General features: G+C 35.3%; 3 protein-coding genes across 3 annotated transcripts; 2 read left to right on the top strand and 1 right to left on the bottom strand.

The window, feature by feature from the left end:
- The first annotated feature begins 10 nt into the window (after positions 1-10).
- Positions 11-918, top strand: LOC132906857 (EKC/KEOPS complex subunit TPRKB-like). The gene has a single exon (XM_060959434.1). It carries the CDS (start codon positions 249-251, stop codon positions 789-791), a length of 543 nt encoding a protein of 180 aa, XP_060815417.1. The 5' UTR covers positions 11-248; the 3' UTR covers positions 792-918.
- A 215-nt stretch (positions 919-1133) lies between these two features.
- On the bottom strand, positions 1134-13002 carry LOC132906850 (nuclear protein localization protein 4 homolog). Its single transcript, XM_060959413.1, has 13 exons — positions 12864-13002; positions 12556-12659; positions 11791-11871; positions 11514-11718; positions 11300-11438; positions 11091-11228; positions 10730-11033; positions 10508-10645; positions 10277-10424; positions 9981-10141; positions 1925-2076; positions 1712-1850; positions 1134-1631 (listed from the first exon to the last, which is right to left on the bottom strand). The coding sequence occupies exons 2-13, from the start codon at positions 12574-12576 to the stop codon at positions 1314-1316; spliced, it is 1944 nt and encodes a 647-aa protein (XP_060815396.1). The 5' UTR covers positions 12577-12659; positions 12864-13002; the 3' UTR covers positions 1134-1313.
- On the top strand, positions 2929-9794 carry LOC132906851 (uncharacterized). The gene is made up of 4 exons (XM_060959415.1): positions 2929-3502; positions 5250-5567; positions 5864-6013; positions 6158-9794. Exons 2-4 carry the CDS (start codon positions 5250-5252, stop codon positions 7487-7489), a joined length of 1800 nt encoding a protein of 599 aa, XP_060815398.1. The 5' UTR covers positions 2929-3502; the 3' UTR covers positions 7490-9794.
- Positions 13003-13556: the final 554 nt, after the last annotated feature.

The following is a 13556-nucleotide window of genomic DNA, read 5'->3' as shown; positions in this document are numbered from 1 at the left end:
TATGGATGAGAATAACCAAACTTTTATTTAAAGTTATTTATGTAAAGTACAAAAATTATTAAATTGTGTTCTATTTATATGGTTGTATATCTAATTATAAATTTAAATCAAGAAGAAATTATATCGACGAGTTTTTATTCGGGACATATGATATGTATCAAAAAGATATGTATCATATTTTGCAAAAGTAATATTAGAGAGAAAATATTAATATTTGATTTATTATTAAATATTGAACACCGACAAAGATGGACGATTATACAATATCATTAGATCCTGAAACAGAAATGGTCTGCACATTATATTTATTTAAGGATGTACAAAATTCTAATGAACTACATAAAAAGGTTATGGACAATGAACTTTCTTGCTGTATTATAAAAGCGGCGCTTATAGTGGATCCTTTGCAAGTAATAGTAGCTGCTAATAAAGCTGCAATTAGTGCAAAAATGTCTCAGCTAACCACTAAAACTTTGTATACAGAGGTATTGTTTAATTTATCAATATCAAAAAATATATCACGTTCATTAGCAAAATTTGGTGTCAGTGGTAATGACAAAAATATACTAATAGCGATAATACACAAAGAATGTGATGGATATTCAATGTCAGAAATACTAATGAACAGTATAAAAGGAGAAAGGGTATTGATTTCTAATTTGCCTCAATTTACAGATTTTGATTTAGTAAAAAAGACATATAGAATTGATGAGAATGAATTGAATATTTCTACTTTCACTAATTCTGTTATTTCTAGAATTAGCTGTAAAGATTTTATATTATTGAAATAAAAAGATCTTGGCAGAATTTTTTTCTAGATAAACATTATTTGATATCTAAAATTTTTGCGTGCTTATGTAATAATGTTTCATAAACAAGAAAAAATTAAATATATTGTAATTTATCCATTGTAATCAATATTCTTGTTTTATTCCTCATATTTATTTTTATAAACCTCACAGCAACTTAATGTGATAATTGTGAATTTTCTGTAAATGTTTAATGTAGATTTTCAAATTCTTAGTATATAAATATAACATAGAAAAAGAAATAGTTATTGCATTTTGCGATTTGTACATTACTCCTGGTTATACGCTTATTCAAGGGTTACTACAAAAAGAAAAGCTGTAAAGTAGATTTTGGTGAAAGATATTTTTTCCTCTTTTTATTCACTCATAAATAAAGCCAGGTATGCGCTGAAAACAATTTTTATATCTGCAAGAACACAGTATCTGTCAAAACCTGCGGGAGTAAATTTGCAATTTAAGGGCAACACCCTTAATTGCATACAAAAGCAATATAATGACAGTTTGTTACGTATTTCTTGGCAAACCACACATTTCACACATTGCAAAATCTGCTGCATTGAGAAATGTGCAATGTGAACAAGTCCAAAGTCCTTGATCAGGTGGTGAATTTACAATTGAGTCTGTACCAACTGCTATTCCACTTGCTTCTGCAAGCGCAGAAGCTGAAATCCTTGAGCTATTATCAAACATTGGTTGAGATGTAGATGCTGTGGTTTCAGATATGAGTTGCTCTACTGTTGCCCACTGCTCCGAACGTGACCACTCTATAGCTTTTTCTCTATCTTTTGTACGAATTGCTTCTAATAATGGCATCATATGGTCCTAAAACAACAAATAAGCATATTTTATAACAATGAAATAAAACTAAGGTAGACAAGTATTTAATAGAAAACACATTGTACCTTCATTGGAAACATATCCATTGTTGCAATAAAAACTAGTAAGTGAAAATCTGAAACTGCTTCTAGAAATTGTTCTTTACTAAATTGCTGCATGTAAGAACTAAGTGAGCTAAATTCTTGAATTTGTCCATCGATGAGTCTAAAATGACATAAAATTGACATTAAAACTAGTTTAAAAAACTATAATCTGTTCTATGTACTTTTCTTACATACCTATTTTCAATAAGAAATGGTGTGATATTATTGCTAACATAAAAAGTAAACTGTGGATTAAGTGGCGTAGATGCAGGTATATCTACCAATAAATATTCTACTGGCAAAGGTCTTGCTAGCCTTGACACTTCATTTCCATAAGAATCTTTTTCCTGGAGACCAAACAAAACAAAATATTAAAATACAAAAAGACGAACATTTTATTGTGAAATTTTAATTGTATTACATTTTCCAGAATTATCCTATATTCATATTGTTTCGTTGATATTTGTTATTAGAAATCGCAAATATGCAATGAAAATTGAGATAAATTGTATTGAAAACATTTTGAAAAGACATTCTGTAATAAGTGTGTCAACACGTCCCTATACACAGGCAGGTCTGGCAACTTCTGTAGCGGAGATAATGTCATAAAGTGCGCTTTACAAATTTGCCGCTAGACATAGAGCGCTGCGATCTACAGGTTAGAGAAAACAATATATGTATAATTATACAATACATCATAACCGTTTCCCATACAGTATAAGAAATGTAGACCACGGATGCTTTAGAAAAATTGTGATAACAAATATTTGTTTCTAACAGATAGAAAAGGAAAGGGAGATCTCGTTATTTGTCTCTATCTATTTTTCAACGTATTTTCTCAACATGGTATTTGCAGTCTACACTTTTTATATCTATATATTCCATGTACATGCGACCGTGTCCGCAACTTATACAATATACAGCGATTGAAGCGCCTTACTGCTTAGCAAACAAATTGAGATCTTTTGTTCTTCGCTTAAGAGTCTTATTCTCATCACGGGAGTTGCCAAACCTCTATACGACCGTGAGGTCGAGTAACATCTAGAGAATTTGATTGGTTGAATTGAAGCAGATATAACTAGATTTTACAAGAAGGATCATGAAGGCAAGTCCATAATACTCGTAATGGTTGGTCGAATGCGCGCGCAATGGTAGAAGCCGCAGACGACAGACCGGCACCGTTTGCCACGAGTCGAACCCGAAAGTGTATAAGAAAGAGGAAAGAGGAAGAGAGAAGGAGGAAGGTTTAGGATCGACGAGAGGGGGCAAGATACGGGACGAGGAGAGGAGAGAGCAACAGCGTAAGCGACTAGCGCGCGCTGTGGTGTGTGTCGGTCGGTCGGTCGGTCGTCGCCGCCATGCTAGTGGTTAGTTTAGTGAACCAAACATCATGATGTGGCAAAACGTTCGCACGAGCTAAGACTGAAGTAACGCCGCGTTACCGGCGCGCCGTCGTTATGTTATCCATAATAACTCACGACGTTCGATAAGCGTAAAACACGTAACGTGAAAAAGTACAAAAAAAAAATATAGCTTTGGTAAAAAGCTCTCGACGACGGCAACTGCGGCGACGAAAAACGTCGAAGTGCTCGCGATTCCTGCGTGCGGAACCGCACAATACTACGTCAATCCCGATGTAAATTAAAGTCCTAAATCGTATATTCGAACAAACGTTACGGAATAATCATCGTCACGGTATTACGATAGGAGTGACGAGTGCCAACGATCAGCCTCCATCGCGCGGCAAGGAGACGATCACGAATCGTATACACGGTACGGAACATTTACGCTTCTACAATCCAACGAAAGAAAGAACAAGCAAGAAGCAAAAGAGAAAGAATGAAAATGAGAGTATGTATGTGTAGTATGATGCGTGCGTGTGCGCGCGCTTGAATGCGTGATAAGGAGAAGGCATATGCTTTCTGTGTAAGTGTGTATTGTGTGTAGACGTGTTCTCTGTGACGCGCGCGCGCGCGCGCGTGTTGTATGCCATTGTGAGCACGAGAAAAGAGACGAGTGTGCATGCATATGTATGTGAATAAGATAGAAAGAGACAGTGCGAAAGAAGTGTGTAGAGGACTGACAAACGAGAGCGAGAACGAGAGGTAGAGAAAGAAGAAGCAAGCGTGTACGTATAAACATCGAGATGATACGACCGAAAGAACAAACTTAAGTAGAATACTCCCGCGGAATTTGCCTAACACGTAGTAGTCCGCGTTCGAGTCATTTTTAACTTAAACCGTGGACTTGTCACAAGTGGTGACAGCCGTAATATCGCGGAAAGTACTCGGCGATAAGCTGCAAGAATCCATATATCATACGGCCGAAGGTTTTATCGGTTACAGCTATTGGTGTTTGAAATATGCTTTGCCAGAGCTAAGAAATGTGACCATTCTATATACGTCTACCTCTGTTAACTACCTTTCTCCTTAATACGCTTTCCCCGTTAACGAATGGTAAATCCCAAAACTTCGACTGTTCGACCCCCTTACGTTTTGGCGGGATTTTCCACGCATGCGCGTTCTCCCATGAAATGTCATTTTTTACGTATCAGTAGTGTCAGCCAAATTGTTGCATAATAATTTTGCTGTTGTAGTCGATGTGTCAGATAAGAGGCTAACCTTTTGAGGACGAGTTCGTGCTTAAAGACAATACGATGAAATAACACGATTGAACCTAATGTGGCGTGTTACGAAACAGTTTTACAGCGTACAAACGAAAAAAAGAAAAAAAAAGAAGGAAAATAGTAGAAAGAGAGGAATCAAGTAAAAGAATTACGGTTCTAATTTGTATATTGTACCAAGGAATTCGGTCTTTCTTTTGTTCCTTTGTTTTGTATTTGGTTGAGAAGAAAAGAATCAAAACGATATGTTTTTATCGTACACACATACGTTTGATCAAAGAAACGATATTCCCAAATTCATTCACGAAATAAATTGCATCGCATTGAACGATTCTAAAACCTTGTATAGAATATATCACAAACAAGAATACATATATATGTACCAATAACGAAATAAATATTTATAAAATATTTGATATTGTTTGAATAGTAAAATACGTAGTATGCTTCGACAGTCAACAATTTTCTTAGATAAATTTAAAGACACATTTTATAAAAACTGCGAATTATATCACGTAAGACAAAGGAGAGAGTGGGACATAGAGAAAAAGACGAAAAGAAAACAACATGAGTTCAAATGCTGAACCATGTGTTAGAAATAGGTATATCAAGCTCGACCTTTATATTATTTTCCTAAATAGTACGACGCATACATATAACGAAACGAACATTTCTTATATGTATACTTTCTTCTAACTCAATCTTTCATAAATTATCTGTGTCCCTTTTCGTGTAATTCTGTATAAGATTATAATGATTTAACCAGGTAAAATGGTAGTACAAGTAGTTTTTGAATAACGTAATATTTCGAATAACGTAATATTTCGAATAACGTAAAGGCCTACGATTACAAAGTATGAAAGAATAATAAATGAATAATATTTTATAATTTTCCAGATGCTGGATCCAAGCGTTCTAACGGATTTAGAGGAACTGACGCTTTGCAGTTATTGCAAGCAGAAGTATAACGACGCGGAACAATGTCCGAAATATCTTAGTTGCAAGCATTACTTTTGCTTGCGTTGCATAGAGAACAATTTATTAAAGGGACGTGAGTTGTTTTGTGCGCATTGCTGGAAGAGGACGGACCTGGGTGATCAAGGACCGGACGCTCTACCGACGCACTCTTCTCTCCTTGCTCTAACGAATAATTTGTCTCACTTAAAAATCACCACGAACAACACATCTGGAAAGACAAATGATAAGGAAAGGAAGGTACGGATAACTTTTCCTTAACGATTTTAGGTTTGCAGCTGGTTATTTGCATTGTCAGATCATACGTAAATGGTAAAAGAAAGCATGCAGCTCTGAAGCCATATCAACATAAGTTCTAATAGTAATAGGATTATGTTATAAGGCCTGCAATAGTTTCCGTTTAAAATATAAGATATAATTTTAATACTTAAAATTGTTTTTGGAATAGAAAATGGTTATTGGTTTACCATATAAGAATATAATATATAATGTAAAAAAGTCATATGAAATGTATGATTATTATAACATTGTTACAGAGTGAGAATTGTCACACGCACGGAATGCCTCTGGCATTGTGGTGTGCGACATGTTGCACGGCACTTTGCAGAGCATGCGCCACTCCACAAGAACACCCAGGTCACCAGATTAAATCGCAAACTGATGCCAAAGAACAACTCATATCCGACGTAAGTTTTAGAATGAATTTTATTTACTGGTACATTTGTTGTCGGCATGTATATATACGCAGTTTTGCGTGTATCAAAGAGATATCGATAGCTGGTACGTGATGTTCGAATTAGAGGAAGAATGCATGTGGACGTGTTTTCTAGGTTCAATTGGAATTAGTTGCTATGGGAAAGTTATCGACCGAGATTCAAAGACTGGCTATGCAACAACGAGAATTCTTAATAAAGGTGTTAGAAGCTTGTGTAACGTTAAAAACGCATGTTGAGACCGATCTTCAGAATGGCTGGAGTCATTTTCCTGAGATAACGGACGCGCGGGAAACGCTTGGGAAAGCGAAAGCTAGTCTTCAGATGATCGACAGTCCTAGCGATGTATACAATTTGCATTCACAACTCATACTCGAGAAACAAAGATTGCAATCAAAGTACCAAGAAATGATGTTGCAGTGCCAACTCGACGATTTGATTGGTAACTCGGGAGTGGTATTTGATTTTGCGTTATTAAAACAAGCGTTGGCTGGAATTCACACGGGAGAATCGATCGTTTCTCAAGGAACTAGTAATGGCGGTAGATTACCAAATCATTTGGCGGCTTCACAAAATCCGATACTGTTCCTCGCAAATTATTGCATGTCGCAGCTATATTCGAGACATGTAGTTAGTAAGCAACACATGCAAAACGGTTCTATAGAGTATCATTCAAACATGATGCAACCGCAACCAGCACCACCGGGCTCCGTTCATGTACACCAAGGTCCACCGCCGCCGGCAACCCCGCAGCAACTTCTCATTCCACCTGGTTCGCCGTCCGTTAAACCCGTTCCGCCCGCACCTCCAAATGCGATGTTACATCCACAGCAACAATCGACATTTATACCGGAAGGAGTCGGTACTGGTGGCGGAAGTTTGGTAACCGTCCACTCATCCTCTCAACCGCCGTCCAGCGGAATAGCAGCATCCCTTCGAGGACCTTCGAACCCTTATCCTCTGTATTATTTCAACATCGAAGTGAATGGATCTCCGCATGGCCGTATCGTGATAGAAGTGAGGCCGGATGCAGCTCCAAAAATGGCCAAAAATTTTAGTGTTCTGGCGACCGGTGAAGTCGGAGTCGGTTATAAGGGTTGCACGATCTTTCAGTGCTGGGAAGGCGAATCCGTGATTACTGGTGATTTTGAGTTAAACAATGGTCGCGGAGGAAGGAGCATATTCGAGGATGGTTACTTTATGCCGGACGACACGAAATTCCCTGCAGTGAGAGGAGCAGTGGGAATGCGGCGAACGCAAAAGCGACACGATAACCTTGGTATGGTCGGTTCACAGTTTCGTATAATACTACAAGAGATGCGCGGATTCACAGGAATCTTTGGCCACGTCGTCGAAGGACTAGAATTAGTCGAGAAGATATCTACGTTTGGTGATCAAACGGGCAAGCCTACGAAGAATATTCTAATTACGAAATGCGGTAAATTGTAACGACAACATTATTGCGGTTAGTATACACCGAAGGGTAATCAAGTTCTACCCGTATACTTTACATTATCCCGTTCTAGATAACTGAAGGAAAAAAAAAAAGGAAGAAGTTTTACGAGTTCGCGACGGTATCTCTGACGCGTTCGATATAGGGAATGGGGTGTTTAATTAAACAAACAAAACAAAAAAAAAAAAAAAAAAAAAAAAACACGTATATATAATATCCAACGATAAATGATATTACATGTTGAGAGACACCGTCGCGACCATATATGTAGCTCCATGAATCGCGATGCTCCATATGAGTCACACAATTTAATTAACTATTAACAATAGAATTCTAAAGATATTGAATCTATTTTTAAACGTGGACGCATAAGAGAAGAAAGAAGAAATAAAGATCCATATTTTGCTATTGATTGGGAATCGATATGATTCTGTATCTACAATAACGACGATGATCGATAATACGTACCTCAAGATCGATCGTGATATCGATACGACTTCTAGCTGTACGACATTTGTTTTAGAAGAAGTTCGACGTTTATTTTGGCTATTGGCATATTGCTATGTATAGTTGATATAGAGGGTATCGTACGGGATTTAACAAGTGCCGTGGTTAACGGTGTCGCCCTGTGGGCGTTGCTAATGTTTTAGATCATAGGTAGTAAAAACAAAAAGAAGAAAAAAAAAAATATCGTGTAGATGAGGAATATTTACGGAAAATGGGGCAAACTTGTATGTGTATACACATATGTTCATATATTTGTAAGAAAAAAAAAACAAGCAAACAAACAAGCAAGAAAAGAACAAACAAACGTACAGGCGGGAACTTCTTTTTTTTGTTTTATAATCGAAATACGTGACTTCGTAAAAAGTCAAAAGGTCGTAATTTCATACACGCAGGTCGTTTAGAACATTGACGATTAGAACGATACGTCGGTGCGTCAAAGGGCCAATTTTATTTCGTCCGGTTAACGATCACGTATCGTTCCGTTTCTTTTTTCAGAGGAGAGAAAAAGGAGCTGAAAGGGAACAAGTAATTGCGCGATGAAACGAGTCGAGGAAAATTGCGGTTCCTATCGGACGACTCAAGGATATACTACTCCCTTTTTGCTCTTTGCTGTGGTCTAGTTGACCGTCGTAAATTAACTGTATTTAAGATTAGATCTCAAGATGAAAATGTATGCAAGGCCTAACTACTACTATGTAGATTGTAAGCCTCGTCGTCTGATCAGAAAAATACGAACGAAATGAGCGAATATATATTATAAACGAATCATTCCTCGATGCTGTATATCGAAGTACTACGATAATGTAATGCGTTATACTACTCGTCTGAATCCTCGTAAAAGAATCCCATCGTTATGTATCATATTACCATGTACCCGTGTGCGAAGAAACGCGTTGTAAAAGAGTGTTCTGTAAATCGGCGCGTAGAAACAAAAAGCGCACTCACGTATTGTAGGAAATTGCACGCCCTCGACGTCGCGGATGCCTTTTTCGAAGAAAGCCTCATTCGATGTTGAACTTGAAAGTTTTAACACTTGTTAATTAGCTAACTCATCGCGTTTTGCAATGAAGAAAGAAAAGAAAGGGGGGACTCGTTGCATCGCGATGAATGTAAGAATCGCCGTTAGAATTAAATATCACTGCGTAAATAACGTACGACGATCGAAGGGTGGTCGAGCTCGAATGAATTTCTCTCGTTTCGGTCGTTGTAAGGAAAAAAAAAAAAAAAAACAAACCCCCCTGGGAAACTCAGTCGACACTTTTGAATCTAGATGCGTATAAATTCATGTGTTTACCGAAGCGAGTGAAGCTAGAAGCCCACCTGTATACACAAAATATCCACGCGCGCGCGTATATATATATATAAATATATATATATATACTACATATATTTTTATGAACGTGATGAGGTAACAACGCATAGCTTGTAATATCGATTCTAACAACCGACGATTTACCTTGCCCCTCGCGTTCGAATTAAACGGTTGAGCGGCTATAATTTTTCGATAAGTTTTTCCCTCGTTTTTTCTTTCCATCTATTATTTTTTTTTCTTTCTCTCTCCCGTGTCCTTTTCTTTTTCTATTCCTCACTCACCCCCTTTTTAAGTTAAGGCGTAATCATCTTACATACGAAAATTGAGGTCATTTTGTTTACAGCCTACGGAAGCGCATATCCGTAGTGCACTTGCTTAAACAGTTCTGTTATTTCATTATACATGTACGAAATGAAGTTCGTTGCCCAATTTAAATGTACTTTTAATCAATCAATTTTGAGTTATAAACTGTTTCTCTTTCATTTGTGTATACTTTATGCATACCTTTACCTTCCTTAATACTATTAGCATGTAAGATATAATTCAGCAGTGTCATATTTTCATCACAATATGCAAATTCATAATCAATTTTATAGCTACATTGCCATCTTAATTTCAAGCAGAGGGAATTAATTAAATGTATTTGAATAAAAAATGAATGTACTCACCTTGTAGAAGACATCTGGGACATACTGTTTATCTGTTGATTCAATTACATAGCCCAATTCTGGAGCATCTTTCGTAGGAACCAAGCAGCTATCTCGAACCAATGCCATGCATTGATTGGACACTTGATAACCTTCCATATGAATTTGATTTTTCTCATCACCTACAATCAATATGTACTATTTAATAATTCAGGTTTTTTTGTGTGTGTGTGTATATATATATATATATATTATATATATATATATACATATAAAAACAAAGCAGTTTGATTAACGATATGGTGCAAGTGACTTACCAGTAACGCAAACAGTAACAAACTTTGAACCAAAATAATTATTAGGAGAAAAACGACAAGGATTTGGATATTTGTTTTGGAAATACCCAGCCATAATACATTCTTGAGCAGATAAAAAGTGACTTTCTATATTTCGAACGTGTTTTACCTGGATAAATTAAACTAATGCTATTAATTAAGGACTTTAGTTTATGAGAAAGAAAAATACAGGTTAGTCGCAGATAAATTTACCGTTCCTTTCTTGATATCGTCAACTATAAGGTCTGTAAAAATCCATCCAACTCTTTTTAAATTAAGTAAATGAGCCAATTCGTCCACTACCGCTTCTTTTTCATCCGGTAAAAGTCGTATAGAATTTTTTGTACTTTCCTAAAATAATTATGGTTATATTGTAGATTACAAGAATGCTTGTAGATATAATAGTTTTAATATTATTTATTTCTATTAAAGTACCTGTGGTGGTTCGTAAATAGCCGCGACAACAGCTCTAATGCCTAACGGTACATCTGTATGTATTTCGTATCTTCCGTATAAAATTCCAATACGTTGATGACCGGTACTGCGCCAATAATTGAGGAAGTGTTCAACTAAGCTTGGATTTTCAAACATAACGTTGTCCACGTGACGATAAGTTTGTCGATTCAGGGTAATAGAGCTTGGTTGGCATTTGCTACATATACCTCGTGGCCAAGGAGGATGATCTTTACAACCAGTTTTTATACGGCAGTTTATGTCTTCTAATTGTATAAATTTCCCCCTATAAAATATTTAAAGGTTGTATATGGAATATTACATAACATAGAGCTGAACATACCTATCAACACCAGCAGTGAGTTTCCTGAGATAAGAATGAAAGGACAAATGTTTTATATTTTGTTCCTTAAGATAAGCTTCATCAAAAGGTTCTAAAGGAGTACAATGAACACAGCATCCATTTGCACCATGTCTACATCTATTAAACGAATTACAACATATTTAATATAATTCTATATACAAAATTTATTTATACTTATATTCACTTACAGTTTTTCATCACGTTTTCTTTGTATTTTACCATCCAGTTTCCATAATTGTTCATCAACGTCTTCCATTGCATTTGATATAGATCGAGAAGCGTTGATAGTATGGTTGCTAGTCTCTGTTTCATCCATTGGTTTTGTTTCTAGTATAGAATAAGGTTAATGTAACATTAAGTTTAAGTAATAAGAGAAATTAAATAAAGCAATATAATTAAAACCTTGAGAAATATCAATGTTGGCAGTACTAGTTGAGGGAGTACTCCACAACTGTGTACTACTCTGAGGAGCCAGATATAACATATCTCCATGAGAAAGATGTGCTCCTGAAATTGTTCTGTTATGAGAAACTGGAAGTTCATTTTTATGATTTCGTTCCTTGTAGAGTCCAAATCCAAAAGTATTCAATTCAAAGATTTTAGAAACCTACAATTTTGAAAAATGAATTAATGTTTAGATGATTATACACTGTTGTTCCATGACATTAAAAGGACAAACCTTATCATACAATTGAGAAATTGTATCAGACAAATTTACATCTATACGCTTTGTTCCTTCTGAGCATTGCACACGTAAAGTCTGTAAACAAATAAATATCTATAATCAAAGATTCATATATATTTATATATTCATTTCACAAATTTCAACATTACATTTACATTTCAATTTAAGTTCATTATAGTACATTTCAAACATTAAAGGATAGTTGTGTGTCAATAACTCCATAAAAGTATTAACATTTCTTGCAATAATATTTATTTGTTAAGTAGAAATTAACTTATATAAACATTTTATTTACAACAAAAAATACATGTATAATAATATCAGATAAATAAATATAAAAAAATATTATTTGGTATAAGAAATATTGTATGGGCATAATATTTTAATATATATTTACAATTTATTTATAAATATAGAAACTTATATAAAAAACTAAATATTCAGTTATGAAAAACAAATATTAGAGCAATATTTATTAAAAAAGTATTTATTAAATTAAATTTTCAATACAGTATATTTTTTAGTGTATCATCATTGTAAATTTTTAAAAACCATAAAAGGAAAACAAAGGAACAAGATTAAGGAATAAGATATCTGGGAACTTTTTAGTAAGTTACACGTTACTACATGAATTGTAAAATTTTCGAAATTTCTGAAATGAATGACCTATTTTTTTAATAAAACATTGTTCCGTTTCAATCAAGCGGTCTATACGGATTAATTGGTTGAGGTTAATCATTTAACAGTAGGGTAACTTACAATTTGCCTAGACTTTGACATTTCGCCGGTCTCAATGAAGCATCAGCTGTTCAATCCGTGTTTAACTTGCTCGCTCGTAACGTAACACAGTATTGCTAAAATCCCTAGTAAGTGAAAGAAAATTGTTGAGTCAACATCTAGTATCCTAACCTCTTTGCATGATTTTGCAAATATCAATAAAATATTGCAAGATATGGTGTTTTTCCATCACTTTTGTTATCGCGTCGGTTGTTCCCCTCTTTAAAATTCCTTTACACACATGATGTGTAAAATTTACGATTTAACGTCAACGAGAGATATTTGCTCACCAGTAAAATTTCAGTAGAATTTCAGCGATCGCACACTATTCTTCTAACGTTAGCAGGCGATAGATTTACAAACACGGAACTTCGAATACAGATTAGGTAAGTTTCTGTCTAGAAAAATAATGTTATTACACGCTTTTCGATGTTGTATGTATGCACCCTATTTTCTCCACACGAACGAACACGAGAGCAATGTCAGTTATTAACTTCTTAATCCGTACAAAGATAAATTTGGCAGCCAGATGTTGCAATCTTATTTTATTTTTCTTGTTTATTTTCTCTTCCTTTTTCTGTGGTTCTGACTTTATAATGCGAAAAAAAACGGAACGCGTCTCCTGTGTTTTTTGAGTCACCCCGTATTTGCTGAGTAATGTCTTCCCCTGATATTCGAAACTGTTTCGTGTTATAGTATTGGCTCTCTTGCATTTATTTTCCCAACACTTTCACTTACGCGGATTTCTTTTGAATGTCAAAAAACAGCACGCGACATAAGTGACATTGCGAAATAATACGATGTATATCTGTGCTATTTCATTTTAAATGGTTGAATTATAAAGATGGGAATCATAGAACAGCGACACAGGTTGTTGAACCGATCGTAAATTGGTATCCGGTCATGGCCACGGTGGCGGTGGTTGCCAATTACCAGGTGATCGTCTTCGATTATAAATAAAATAAACATTACTGTTTTATCTT

The sequence above is a fragment of the Bombus pascuorum genome, chromosome 5, assembly GCF_905332965.1.
Source record: "Bombus pascuorum chromosome 5, iyBomPasc1.1, whole genome shotgun sequence".
Lineage (NCBI taxonomy): Eukaryota > Metazoa > Arthropoda > Insecta > Hymenoptera > Apidae > Bombus > Bombus pascuorum.
This window is presented reverse-complemented; position numbering and strand designations above follow the sequence as displayed.

Bases quoted from the DNA above. Each gene is read 5' to 3' on its own strand.
- LOC132906857 (XM_060959434.1), top strand. From the start codon at position 249: ATGGACGATTATACAATATCATTAGATCCTGAAACAGAAATGGTCTGC.
- LOC132906851 (XM_060959415.1), top strand. From the start codon at position 5,250: ATGCTGGATCCAAGCGTTCTAACGGATTTAGAGGAACTGACGCTTTGC. The intron at 5,568-5,863 runs GTACGGATAACT...ACATTGTTACAG, and splicing joins CAAATGATAAGGAAAGGAAG to AGTGAGAATTGTCACACGCA. The intron at 6,014-6,157 runs GTAAGTTTTAGA...CGTGTTTTCTAG, and splicing joins AAGAACAACTCATATCCGAC to GTTCAATTGGAATTAGTTGC.
- LOC132906850 (XM_060959413.1), bottom strand. From the start codon at position 12,576: ATGTCAAAGTCTAGGCAAATT. The intron at 11,719-11,790 runs GTTTGTCCTTTT...TCAAAATTGTAG, and splicing joins TTTCTCAATTGTATGATAAG to GTTTCTAAAATCTTTGAATT. The intron at 11,439-11,513 runs GTTTTAATTATA...ATTCTATACTAG, and splicing joins CAACATTGATATTTCTCAAG to AAACAAAACCAATGGATGAA.